We start from the raw sequence: 14,859 nt of genomic DNA, 5'->3' as shown, positions 1-14,859 counted from the left end.
TCCAGGGTGTCTGATGCCCTCTTCGAACTCTGCAGACATAAACGCAGGCAAAAGAAATCACATACATAGAACAAATAAATTATTTTCCTTAAAAAAGTTATACTGTTAGTAGCCATGTTTGATGACCCTGAGTTCCTCTTCTTAATCACACTGATTTTGATCGAGTCCTCAGTAGATAACAGCTTTGGGCCAAGAACTGGTCATTTTGTGGGTGCTATTCTTAATATTATAACCAGCTTCACTTTATTTTTAGAAAGAAATGGAAGATCAGAGAATTTAATTTGTTCAGGGTCAAAAAGTTGCGAAACTCAATAGTGCTTAAAAGAGAAGGCTTGAGCAGTCACTGTTCAGTCCCCTCCAGGGGGTTCAAGTTCCAGTTTTCCTGAGATCTTGACAGCTTACCTATCCTTTCCAATGCATATTCTCTCAACACGGGCAGGTGGGGATAGGAGTAATTTAGACATACATCCATACCAAGAGTTCTACAAGACAGAAGCTGGGCATGGTGATGTATGTCTTTAATCTCAGCACTTTGGAGGCAAAGCCAAGTGGATCTCTACAAGGCCAGTGTGGTCTACATGGTGAGAATCTGTCTTAAAACAACCAGTGCCCCTGGACCCCAGAAAAATTAAAAGGATCACAAAATAGGACATGTACAGGCCAGGCATGTAGCTCAGTGGTAGACTGCTTACCTAGCATGTACAAGGTCCTGGGTTCAATCCTCAGTACTGCAAAATAGGGCATGTTAGCATTTATCTAAAATGCTTGATTATAGATTAAAAAAATTCCACTCCCATTTCTATACAAAATGCTCAGAACCATTTTCAGGTACTCACAAGAGTGGTATATACTACAATAAAAGTTTCTGTATAAATGTCATACATTGTTGAATTAAGAACTATGTTAGCAATCTAGGCATAAACTTAATTCTCATAAGAAAGGTACATATTCATGTGTAGGAAACTTGCATAATTCTAGGGGACTTTTCAAATGCAGGGGGGAAAAAGGTTAGTTCTGTTTATAAGTCACACAACCAAGTGAAAGAGTAAGCATCTCTTTGAAAACATAAATTACATGAAATGCTACCTTCTTCTCAGGGAATACTATAGACTGCATTAGATAAAATTATTTTTCATAAACTTCCTACAATCGTTTTATTAATTGACACCGAGGGAATGTAGCACCTTTCATTCAAAGAACTGGAGGTGCTTTACAAACATCAGCATTTAAAAAACAAAGACATTTAAAAATCTGAAGTCTTGCAGTTAAATCTCAATTCTGTACACAATTTTCTGAAGGCTGACACAAAGTGATTCTACTGTCAATGGCAGGATTTCACAGTACAGGCACGGAGCTGGGTTTACAGAGAAAACACACACAGAGATCTTAAATGCAAGGAACATTGTGAGCCTTATTTCAAAAGCAACTCAACGTTTAAGATGTCAAAATCTTCTGACAGTTCTAGACATCCAGATGGAATAGGAGCTGACACAGGTTGCGTATTAGATGCGGTCTTGATCGAGGCTTTTTAAGATCACGCCCAAGTGAACACATTTAAAGAAATGAGACTCTTGCACTGATCTATGGGAAGCTAGCCAAGTCTATCAGCCAAAGGAAGAAAGGAGGAAATGGCAATTCAAAGCAGACAGTTCTCACTGGAGCCTACGACACTTTATTAGAAACCAAGTATATCACAGTCAAATAGAAATAGTTCTTAGCCCCATTGATACAACATAAGGTGTTTTACATTCAGCCTAGACACAGGGAGTAGCAGATTCCCTCAACTTCAGATCTCTGGCTTGCAAGTATCTCTCATCACATGATTACTCTGAATAATAAATACATAGCCCTTGTTTAGTAGAGGGATCCAATTATTCTTTTTCAGGCTTGCAAGGTCCAATACATTCACTCTCTCTTTCCTTCACAAGTCTAATAGAAAAACTACTTTTTCCATGCCTCAAAGCCATTATTCAGTTGAAGCAAAGTCAGGCAAAACAGAGATGGCAGTTAAGGGATGGAAGAATATTATTGGCACATGCCCAGCTAGTGACAAACAAAAGCAGTACACCGTGACTTGAAAATAAGTCACATTGAAGGAGAATAAAAACAACCACACCAACCTAAGCTAAGGAGTGTGAAGCAGAAAGAGTGGACTGAGAGTTACTGATTTTACTGATACAACTTAAAGGCAGTGGAGGGCAAGCACTTAAATACAATTTATGGTAACACAAATAGGAAAATACTGCAGAGAGCTGTTCAAAAACCACATCAAGTTGTCTGCACCATTAATTCCAGTGTTTCACAATTAATAAAATACATAGCTACATATTCCTGTGAGATAAAAATACCTTTCCACCTGAATTACACTGGGGTTAGGAAAGTAACACAAAGCTACTGACCCACCATTAGTTCAAGTGTGTGCAGCAAATGTCTCAGTCACTTCTTTCATAGAACTACACAATTAAAAACTGTACAAGGGGCTGGGTGATTAGGGACAAATAAAATCAAAACAATATTGTGCTCATTCAGTAAAAGAAACCCTGATGAAATAGTATTTGCCAAGAAGCTTAGACTATTAAGATTTTTATTGCATTTTTAGGTAACCTGGAAGTTCTTATACTGTAGGGGAAAAGTTGTTTTTTAAAACTACCTGAACAGATGCTAAAGTGCTTTAATCAATTGCTTCACATGAATTTCCTGGGATGACAAAAAATAATTATCACTTTAAAGGGATACCAAAAATTTCACAAGATGGTACATCCCAAAATCATCTATGACAACAGTCATAAGAGATAATGATATACTTGTCCTTATTAAGTGGACAATTACATATCAAGAACTGATCATCACAACCCTTTAGATAGTCAAATTACACACACACAAAGCTGAAATATGGCATAACAGACCTTCACAAGCAAACCGCCTGTTTTTTTTCCACACTTTGAATTATCTGCTTCAGATTACAGTTCACAAACACAAGGGTTCTGATTTTTCAGCCTTTAAAGTTGCTGTTAAAAACTGAATACTTTGTAAAAGTTAAGGTCAAAGGTTACAGCGAGAGTATGCTTGCTATTGAAAAGTACTCATTTACTTGATGACACTCAGGAGAGTGTAAACTGGATTGAACACATTCTACTCAACTGGCATCAAATCTACACAGCAGCGCTACAACTATTAAATGTTTTCTATTACTATAGAGGATAGAAATCAAAATGTTACTATGGCAGTTATGTTCTTTAGGCACAATTTAGTGGTATTTTAAAAAAATAAATATTGAATTTCAATTGAAATTTTAGATTCAATAACCAAAGGGTCAAAAACTCTTAGGAAAACAAGGAAAAAGAAAAGAAAAAAGAAAGAAAAAGAAAAGTAACCTTTAGTTAACAATGTAAGTTGTTTAAAATTTCTAACACTTAACCTATCTGAGTTTTAAGATTACTTTATTAAAAAATACAAGAAATCTGAAAAAAGATCAGTACAATTATCTTAATGTACAAAGTTATAAGCTGTAGCAGTTTTAACTAAAATTTAAAAACACAACAAGGAGGGCAGCCCTTTAGACCAATTTATTTTATACCCTTTTGAAACATCAAATCATCATCCAACAATGGACAGTGAAGTTTACAGCTGCGACAAGGGGACATGACTCAGGCATCTGCAGTCCATCCTGCCCACTGGACAACTTTGCTGCTGAAATTTCTTAACCCTACCAAACAAAAGCAGAAGGCTGGCTGATACAAATGAGGATTTCCATGTAATTGTCAATGGGCTTTTAAAAAGAGGAAATGCTTCCTGTTTCCCCAGAACAGTAAATAAGCAAGAGCTACATGCAGCAATGTGAGTATTAAGACATTTCTCAAGTTTTCTCAAACAAGTCCAAGGTGGGGATGGGATGAGTGACAAAACTGATAGAAAAACATTGCTATCGACACCATAACAAATAATAAATTTAGATAATTTAAAAAAAAAAAGGCAAGAGGCAGCATTTCAGCAGCAAAGTGCTCAATAATAAGTATATTGTAGAGGGTACAAGAAAGTTGGGGTAAAAGAGGGTATAAAGTGGGCCAGCAAGATGGCAATGGCCTCAGAGGAAATACGGCGTCGTGGTTCTGGGAGGAATAACACGCTCTGAATCTGGAACTGCCCGGAATAACTTTGGTTCTCTCGTATTGACATCTTTGAAGACCATGATGGAAGCGATGTTTCCACAGCGATAGCAGTAGTTAGGAGCAGACCACACTGTGACCAGCTTCTCGTCAAACATAAACTTATAGCCTTCATGTACAAGCTGATGTGCTCTGCAGATGAGTTTTAAGTTGTTGATATGAACAAACTGCAATTTAGAAAGGCTCTGTGAGTATTCCATCCAGCAGCTTGATAACCAATCCAAGCAGCAAGCATCACTATTGAAGTTATCATGATTCTAAGTCCCACTCTATAATCATTCCCAACATTTCCACTGTCGCTTTGGCTCAAGTCTATTTTGGAGTACATGACCCACAATTTGAAGTTTCTAAGCCAGGTATAGTAATTAGCACCTGTATTCTCAGTTACTCGGAAGGCTGAAGAGGAGGACCCCTTGAGTTCACAAGTTTGAGACCATTCTCTGCAACACAGAGATGACATATCTTTAAAACAGCCATAGTAATAGTAAATGGCTAGGTTGGTAGAGAGGCTTGTCAACAGGCCTGGTGACCAGATTTTGATCCCAGAACCCACATAGTAGGAGAGAACTGACTTCCACAAGTTGTCCTTTGGCCTCTTCTCATCCTTCCAACACGCACACACACACAAATAAATAATAAACAAGCAAGCAAGTAAACATCACAAAAATTGCTAGGAAAATCAGGAGTTTGAGGCCAGTCTAAGCCACCTATTAAGAACTATATCAAGAAAAAGAAGAAGCTTCTAGGGGAAAAAAATTACATAATTACCACCAGATACAAAGCAAAGGTTTTCTATTTAATTATATAACAAAATTATTATCAGTCTTATTATGTGAGGGTTTAGTGTATGCCACAAAGAGATTATTCTTCTTTGCAACCTGAAGAGGAAAGAATTCAGACTCAGTAAAGTCTTTCCAGAAGTGAGGATAAACCAATGGCCCTAGCACCTAGTTCTATGGTTCTATTATTATGTTGAAACACATCTCAACAGAACTGTGTGTCTGTGAACGCTATCTGCCCACGTTTGTTCACGGCTGTTTTGATGTATGCACGTAGGTACATAATTCGATGAAGCTGCAGTCATAAAAGAGCAGCAGAAGACGTCAGAATTTCTGTGTATATCTTATTTGTAAATTATTTGCCCAAAAGATTTATAGAAAATAGTTTCTGAATTTTAAAATTGCTGTATTCATGCAGCCAGCACTGTAGATTATTAGAGAGCAAAGACTGTAATCATAGTGTTTTGTAAATTGTAAACAAGAAGTTATTTTTATATTATTACTAATGGTTCTTATTTTCATCTAGTCATAGAGATTCAGTAAGTGCCTTGGAACAATACTGAATTTTCTTAGCTTATGTATATTACTTTAAATTCTGAATTCAGGCTAGAGAGATGCTTTTAGAGCACTGGCTGCTTTTCCAAAAGATAGGAGTTTGATTCCCAACCACCACACAGCAGTTCACAACCTGTATCTGGCTTCTGCAGGCACTTCATGCACATGGTGCAAGACACAGAATAAAAAGTAAAGGTTATGCCATGCAGAGTGGTGCACACCTTTGATCCCAGAACTGGGGAAGCAGAGACAGGCAGATCTCTGTGAGTTCGAGACCAGCCTGGTCTATATAGTGAGCTCTAAAGACCCTGTCTCAAAACAAAACAAAACGGTCAAAGTATGATTTAAACAAAAAGTAAGTAAAATAAAATATGAAATCAACTGGGATTAGAAGACTGTCAGAATATATGTATATTTCAGGATATTTGATTGGCCATTAAAATGAACAAACAAAAAAGTTGCCTATCTTGCTCTGGTGATCCTGTTACTTAACTATTATTTTAATAATATAAGCAGACTGCTGGAAAACTGTTTAATTATATAAGCAGAGTGCTTTCACTATATAATCTGGCTAAACCATTTAGGAAGCATAATTCAATCAACTACAGTAGGAATCTGATACATATAGCAACAATAATTTTATTAAATTAGGCTTGAAGTTTGATAACTGAGATCATCATTATTCTTTTACCAATCAAAGAACTACTTTTCCAAAAAATGTTAGCTTTACCTCATTTGTGACTTTTGCTCCAAAAAGCCAACCTGCTCCTCTGGGACTGATTGCCCAAGTGTCTACATCTTCAGGATCTGACCACACCAGGTCACAAAATGCTCCTTTGTGAGGAATTTCCTGATTTCGTTCAATGGTTCGAATTTGATCCAGTGTTTTGATATCAGGAGATAAGCCGCCATGAACACACAAAATTTGCTCATCTATTAACTAGCAAAAAAGAGTAACAAAGGATAATAATAAACTCAGTCATATTTAAATTCAACAATAAATACGAAACTAAGTAAAGGCAACAACTGATAAAAATACTTGAGGCTCTAAGGAGAGTCATATAAACTTACAGCTGCTACTGTGAGCATGTCAAAAACTTTGGTACAGTATCTCCAAGCATTAGCATTTCCATATTTTGTTTGGCACTCATCTGTGAAGAAAATAAAAATGTTCTGATTAATGAAATAATGTATCAACTCCTATAGTTACCTTTGTTACAAAAGAAATTCACCTTAATTCACCTAGAGCAAAAAATTATGGTGCATATATATTCCTAATAGATTTTTTCATATAGAAGCAAAAGAAGTCTACTATCTAAAAATACACATATTCTAAGGAAGACTGGGATATAACTTAGAGGCAGGATTTGTGGAATATTTCTTTACACTGTGTGAAGATGTATCACTGTGTTGGTATAATAAAAAGCTAAATAGTCAATAGCTAGGCAGGAGGTACAGCCAGAACTTCTAGACAAAGACAGTGCTGGGAAAAGAAAGGTGGAGTCACCAGCCAGATGAAGAGGAAGCAGGATGGTATTTTATAACAGATTAAAGGTAAATGAGTCATGTAAAAGAACGTAGATTTAATAATATGGGTTAATTTAAGTTATAAGAGCTAGTGAGAAACAAGCCTAAGCTAAGGTCAAGTTTTAATAACTAATAATAAGTCTCCGTATCAATTTTATTTTATTGTTTTTTTGAGACAGGGTTTCACCATAGTTTTAGAGCCTGTCCTGGAACTAGCTCTTGTAGACCAGGCTGGCCTCAAACTCACAGAGATCCGCCTGCCTCTGCCTCCCTAGTGCTGGGATTAAAGGCATGTGCCACCACGCCGGCATCTCCATATCAATTTTTGTGAGCTGGTGAGCCAAAAAAAAAAAAAAAACAAAACAAAACAAAACAAAACAAAAACTGCCTACATGTATCCCTTGCATGTATAAAGCCCAAGTTCAATCCATAGTACATCTATACATACAAATAAGATGGGACTAGAGAGATGGCTCAGTAGTTAAGAGCACCCGATCCTCAGTTCTCAGCGGTCACCTGGTTTACAACTATCTATAACTCAAGTCAGTGGATCTTACACTCTCTTCTGGCCTCTGCAGGTACCAGGCACAAATGTAGTGCATATACAACATTCAAGCAAAACACTCATACACATAAAATATAAGCAAATCTTTAAAAACCATGTCCCTTAAAGAAATTATAATCCTTTTCATTCCAGGAATGATCCTAAAATGAAGTTGGAAATATTAACCAAAATGTTATCATTGAGAAAGAAATCATTGATCTCACATATGCCAAACCAAATGCTTTGGACAGTTATGTTAATGCCAAGTAATTCTATAAAACATTTCTTTAATATTACTACATGAGTAATTCTTATCCCAACATTTCTCAGGGCAAAGTGAGATCTTTGGAAAACTGCAACTAAATTTTAAATTTATGCTGATTGGCCAGTAGCCATGCAGGAAGTATTGGTGGGACAACCAGACAGGAAGTAGAGGTGGGTCAATGAGAACAGGAGAATTCTGGAAAGAGGGAAGCTCTCTCTGCAGTCCTGTCCAGACACAGAAAAAACAAGATGTGACTACACCACTGAAAAAGGTACCGAGACATGTGGCTAACACAGATAAGAATAACGGGCTAACGTAAGTTATAAGAGTTAGTAAGAAGCCTGAGCTAATGGGTCAGTTTATGATTAATGTAGACCTCTGTGTGATTTCTTTGCGAGTTAACAACTACGGGATCTGGGCAGGACAGAAACCTCAGACAACATAATTTGGTACTGTTATCATTTTCTTCAGCCAAAGCATACTGCACACAAGTCCTAAACCCACATCCTTTCCCCGCTTTCTGTCCCTTTGCCCTACACTGAAGAATGTACTGTAATTACACACATAAACCACTTATCTCTTAGACACATATTTTTGAGTATCCATAATCTAAAAGTCTAAAATTTAAAATGCTGCAAAAAAGCCAATCTTTCTAAGGGTCAAGATGATAATATACGTGGCAAATTCTATAAATGACCCCATTCATAATGGAAATACACTAAAAATAAATATTGGGAGGCTGAAAACAACTGGGAGGTTGGAGTGATGGCTCAGTGGCTAAGGGCTATGGTAGTATCAATGCAATTGCACTCCATAAGCTCATAAGGAATGGCACTATTAGGAGGTGTGGCTTTGTTGGAGTGGATATGACCTTGTTGGAGGAAATGTCACTGTGGCGGTGGGCTTTGAGGTCTCATATATGCTCAACCCATGCCCATTGTCTCAGTTCACTTCATGTAGAGTGAAGATGCAGGACTGAATCTCAGCTCCTTCTCCAGCACCATACCATGTATACCATCATGTCACGCCATAATGATAATGGACTAAACCTCTGAACATGTTAAGTCAGCCCAATTAAATGTTCTTCCTGATGCAGGAGGTGAAGCTGCTTTCGGCCAATGGCTTAACAGAGTAAAGTCAGGCTGAAAGAGATTTATAGACAAAGTAGGTACAGTCAGTGAGATGCCATGTAGCTGCCAGGGACAGATGCCTCGGTCACGACTTTGTGGTGAAGCACAGATTAATGGAAACGGGTTAGTTTAGGATATAAGAGCTAGCTAGCAATATGCTTAAGCTATTGGCCAAACAGTATTGCAAATAATATAGTTTCTGAGTGATTATTTTGGGTCTAAGTGGTTGGGAAAGAATGAGCAGCTTCCCCCAACATTTTTCTTTATAAGTTGCTGTGGTCATGGTGTTCCTTCATAGCAATAGAAACCCTAACTAAGATAAGAGCATTTAATGGTCTTACAAAAGACCTGGATTCAGTTTCCATTACTCACATTGTGCACAGACATACATGCAAGCAAACTCATATTCATAAAATAAAAATAAGTCTTAAAATAAGTAAAAGCCAGATGTGGTGGCAATTTTGGTACTTGGGAGAAACAGGCAGGTAGACTTTGAGGTGTTCGATACAAAAAGTTCTAGGTCAGCCAGCGATGTATAGAGACTACGTAAAAAACAATTAAAAAATATAATTATAAATAAGATAAAGATTAGGGTAGCAATCTCAGGATTGCTACCAAGCCTGATAACCTGAATTCAATCCCCAGAATCCCCATGGTTAAAGAAAAAAAAACAACTCTTATAAATTGTCTGACCTCCACATATGGCCACAGTACACACACATTTTAAGTTTATTTCCATATTCTTTTTTAAAAAATAAGGGGGATGTGGTGGCACATGCCTTTAATCTCAGTGCTCAGGAGACAGAGGCAGGTGAGTTGAAGGCCAGCTTGGTGTACAGTGAGTTCCAGGACAGTCAAGGGTAAGTGAAGAGACCCTGACACAGACAGACAGACAGACAGACAGACAGACAGACAGACAGACAGACAGACAGACAGACAAAGTGGATTGTACCAAACATGGGGACAGTGATCTATAATCCCAGAACTTGGGAGGCTAAGGCAGGAGGTTGCACAATGAAACCTTGTCTATAAATAGGTAAGCAAGTAAATAAATGTTCAGCCAGCAGTTGGGAGACTGATTCAGGAGAGTTACTGAATTTTGAGGCTAACTTGGAACACTCAATGAATTCAGGCCAACCAAGCTACAGAATGAGATCTTATTTCAAATAATCAAAAAATTACTCAGATATGCCTTATCTGAAATGTTTCATCCCATTTGAGTGCTCAGGCCTCTATCCCTAGCATTTAGGAGGTAAAGTGTTGCAAGGAGGGCCTGCTTGTTTGATCTGGCTGCCCAGCTAGCTTAGCTCCAGTATAACTACACAGAAACTGTATTAATTAAATCACTGCTTGGCCCATTAGCTCTAGTTTCTTATTGGCTAATTCTTTTTTTTTTTTTTCTTTTTCTTTTTCTTTTTTTGGTTTTTTCGAGACAGGGTTTCTCTGTGGTTTTGGAGCCTGTCCTGGAACTAGCTCTTGTAGACCAGGCTGGCCTCGAACTCACAGAGATCCGCCTGCCTTTGCCTCCCAAGTGCTGGGATTAAAGGCGTGCGCCACCACCGCCCGGCTTATTGGCTAATTCTTACATCTTAATTTAACCCATTTTAATTAATCGTTGTATCGCCATGTGGCAGTGGCTTACCAGCTAAAGTTCCAGCATGTTGTACTCTGGTGGCGGCTCCATAGCATCTCTCTAACTCTGCCCTTTTTTCTCCCATCAGTCTGTCCATTACCTCCACCTACCTAAGTTTTGCTCCATCAAAAGGCCAAGGCAGCTTCTTTATTAACCAATGAAAGCAACACATAGAAGGACCTCCTACAAAACTACACCCATATTCCCAAATATTGTTTATAATTGTTTACATTTAAAGGGGGATATGCTATAGAGATTTGCATTGGTATGAATCTTAGTTTACTGATACAAATTTAAGGTCTATTTTGTTATATGTATATTTTTGCTCTTGATTAAGGTACTGAGATTGTGTAGTTCATTTAAAAAATGTAATCTGTAATTAAGAAATATAGGTTATAGATAATCATCTATAATAATCAAACTTGTAGTTATGTTAGATTTTCTATATGTAAAGAGATATATTTCAGTTAGATATTCTTCAAATCTTTCAGGATCCTTCAGAATATGACATTTAAAGTGTTTAAGAACTTAAGACTTTTCATGACAGTGAGACACATCTGCTTCTGGCAGCATCAAGCTATTTCAAGAGGATGATAGGCGTGGATGATGGGCATTAAAGAGACTCCTTATGGAGTTGGTTAGCCATTTGGGCAAGAAACTGCTCTTGCCTGGACTGCTTCATGGTATGTTGTAAAAAATGGACCTGCAGAACCCATAGAGAAATGACTGCTGGCTGAACATGCCTAAAGGTGAGATGATCCTTCGGGGTACCTGCTTCGTGAAAAGAGTCTGCAAGACATTCTACAGGATACAGAAGAAAATGAAAGGCAAACTGCCAATATAGGCAGAACTGTCTTTGAAAATTTTCCTGCTTCATGGAAAAGCTGCTGGACACTATGGGCCTGCAGGCCAAAGATGGATGCCCCAACGGTGCGGAAGAACTTTGGTTGACTGTCCAGGCAGGGAGATATCTCTGTCATTTCTAGAGTTTTGGAAGTTGCTTACAATGCACTTCTGGTTTACTTAGGTAATATTATATCCTTCTGGAGTCTTTGATGGAGTTGAAAAATTTATAGTTATAGTTTTCCTTAGGAGATATAAACATTGTAACTGTAGTTCTTGCTTGATACCTGTTTTGTTATATGCAGTTTTGCTATGTTAAAGTTAAAGCCTTCTTTTTTGTTTAAACAGAAAAGGGAAAATGGTGTAGGAGGTCCTTCTGGCTATGTGTTGCTTTCATTGGTTAATGAATAAAGAAACTGCTTTGGGCCTGCTGATAGGGCAAAACTTAGGTACGTGGGGAAAACTAAATGGCATACTGGGAGAAAGGAGGCAGAGTCAGAGAGAAAAGCTATGGAGTCACCACCAGAGTCAGACATGCTGAATCTTTGCCAGTAAGCCACTGCCACGTGGTGATATACAGATTAATAGAGATGGGTTAAATCAAGACGTGAGAGTTAGCCAATAACAGGGTAGAGCTGGGACAAATAAGCGGGCCTTCATCCTACAGCAAGGCTTGCAGGAAGACTGCCACATGAGTTCAAGGCCAGCCTGGGTCACACAGCAAGTTCCAGTAATCCTATATCAAAATTCCAGAAACAACATCACACACACACACACACACACACACACACACACACACACACACAATGTTTATACTTCATGATGTTTCAGACTTCAGAGTTAGAGTGTAGCTTAGTGGCAGAGTGCCTACCTTATATGCCCTGGGCATGTGCATGGCACATTAAAAACGAAAGTATCACGAATCTGAAACTTTTGAGTGTCACGGTAGTGCTCAAAATTTCACACTTTATAGATGATGATTTGGAGTTGTGGAGTTTCAGATTATGGATACTCAATCTGTATTTTACAAAACTATTTTCAGACTCCATATATTATATATAAGATACATAAAATTATAATATTTTATATAATAAAATTATACATACCATAGATATAAAAACTGTGTTATATTTGTGTCTCATCCTCAAGAAATCTCATGTTTTTTCAAATATTACAAAATTAAAAAAAAATATCCAAAGTCTAAAGTACTTCTGGACCCAAACATTATGGATAAGGGACACTGGATCTACATACCATCTGGTATCTTGTTCTACAGCCATTTTATAATGTGCAATAAGTACTCTATGATGGCCACACATTAATAAAATCACTGAACAAAGCATTTCTTAGAATTTATATTGGTCTTACTCACTGAGCTAACACCACAGTATGCTACCCAGAATACTGATTATCCTGCAAAAGAACAAAACATTCAGTTGGGTATGGTGACACATGCCTGTAATCCTAGCATTTCAGAGGCTGAGGCAGAGAGATGGAAGCACATTTAAGGTCAGACTGGTTTACAGTGTTTAGACCAGAACCATATAGCAAGACTATCTCAAAAAAAAAAAAAAAAAAAAAAAAAGAAAAGAAAAGAAAAAGACAAAGAGGAAGAAAACAACAACAAAAAAGCAACTAAATGTCCAATGAGAAACAGACTAATTATGGTACATCCATACATTCTAATATGATATAGCTATAGAACGACAAGGAACTGTAGTTGGTGGTAGATGTGTAGAATCCCAGCACTCGGGAGACGCCACAGGAGGATCATGTGGTCAAGGATGACAGTGAGTACTAGGCCACTCTAGGCATCTATGGGAACATTCTGTCAAAAACGAACAAAACAACAAACCAACCAAAAGACTAAGGAAGTAAAAAGGCTAAGCACGCAGCATAGCATTAAGGAAAGACTGGAGATATAGCTCAGTAGTAGAGTGCTTGCCTAGCATGCATAGTTCTGGATTCAATCTCCATCACTGACCAAAACAAAGAGGATAGGAAAGGGGAGTGGGGATGGGAGAAGGGAGAAGGCATGCACAGACAAAACTCCAGTCTTGAATGTATGTAACATGCACCCTCAGTAGATTCCAGGGTTCTATACCAACAGAATTTGATTACGATGCTTGAAGTGAGATCCAACAATCTAAATTTAAATTAAAAAAAAAATTTTGGTTTTCTGAAACATGGTTTCTCTGTGTAGCCCTGGCTGTCCCTTTGGGAGTCATGCTTCAGCACTCGTGTGTTCAGGAGTAGGTGTTCTCTGCCCACCACGAGGGCCCTGGTAAACAAACTCTGGCTATCAGGCTTAGCAGTAAGTGCCTTTAGCCACTGGCCCATCTCACAGGCCCACAATCTGCATTTTAAACACGCACTCAAAGTGATTCCAAAGTGGAAATGTAAGATTACTTCTTTCCACACTGATTTAGAAAGCTGTACACCAAAGCCTTAGTAGTAGTCAGTCAGTCTTTCTCTATATGGCAAGATTTCCAGTTGACTGGGGAAACGCAGTTAACTAGAAAAAAAAAGACAACAACAACAACAACAAAAACAAGTACATATACAATTTTTCCCCCAAAAGATACTACTTAGAATCAAAGAAAAGAAGGTCTTACCATAAAATCCATACACCTGTGTTATCTGTCTACTCTCATGATTTCCTCTTAAAAGTGTAATACGATCAGGCCATTTAGCCTTTAGTGCAAGAAGATAAGTGAAGGTCTCCAAGCTATAGTAACCTCTGTCTACAAAATCCCCCTGTAAAGTAAAAGTTTACAGTTACAAACCATACAATAGCTGTAAGAGCCCAAAAGAATAATAATCAGGAGCTGCACATTGTTTTTAAAAAATAATTTCTTAAAAATTATTTAGAAACAGGACCTGTGAGTCCCTAGTACACATATAAAAAGATGGCTGCACCGAAGCACTATGGGCTAAGACAGGTGAAGCCTTGATGAAACCTACTGAAATCCAGAGGGTTTCTGGTTCAATGAAAGCCTCTGTTCTCAAGGCAATAAAGTGGAGAGAAAGCCTAGTCTACCTAGAAAGCTTCAGGTCAGCCAGGACAATGTGGTGAGATCCCCTCATAAAAAAGAAAAGAAAAAACCCGAACTGCCCCCTCCCAACCTTACAGGTATGAAATACTATTTACACTTGGGACAATACCACACCACTATTCAGGAAATAGCTTTACAAAATAGCAATACATGGCTGGAGACGTGCCATCTGTGGTTTTCCCAGAGGACCTAAGTTCTATTCCCAGCACCCATACAGTAGCTAATAATCATCTGTAACTCCAGTTCCAGGGTATCTGATACCCTCTTCTGGCCTCCAAGAGAACCAAGCATGCATGGGGTACATAGACATAAATGAAGGCAAAACATCCATACACATAAAAATAATAATCGATTAAAAAAC

The 14,859-nt window shown here is 37.9% G+C and overlaps 1 protein-coding gene across 1 annotated transcript in view; it reads right to left on the bottom strand.

Annotated features, from left to right (window-relative positions):
- Positions 1-1,140: 1,140 nt before the first annotated feature.
- Positions 1,141-14,859, bottom strand: part of Ppp6c (protein phosphatase 6 catalytic subunit) — a 31,673-nt gene continuing 17,954 nt past the window's right edge. The window contains exons 4-7 of the mRNA XM_057755416.1: positions 14,058-14,199; positions 6,572-6,651; positions 6,231-6,440; positions 1,141-4,333 (exon numbers count right to left, since the gene is read on the bottom strand). Of these exons, the coding sequence (XP_057611399.1) occupies positions 4,085-4,333; positions 6,231-6,440; positions 6,572-6,651; positions 14,058-14,199 (681 nt within the window). The 3' untranslated portion in view covers positions 1,141-4,084. The remainder of the gene's footprint in view (positions 4,334-6,230; positions 6,441-6,571; positions 6,652-14,057; positions 14,200-14,859) is intronic.

This window comes from Chionomys nivalis, chromosome 22 (genome assembly GCF_950005125.1).
Source record: "Chionomys nivalis chromosome 22, mChiNiv1.1, whole genome shotgun sequence".
In the NCBI taxonomy this organism is placed as follows: Eukaryota; Metazoa; Chordata; class Mammalia; order Rodentia; family Cricetidae; genus Chionomys; species Chionomys nivalis.
This window is presented reverse-complemented; position numbering and strand designations above follow the sequence as displayed.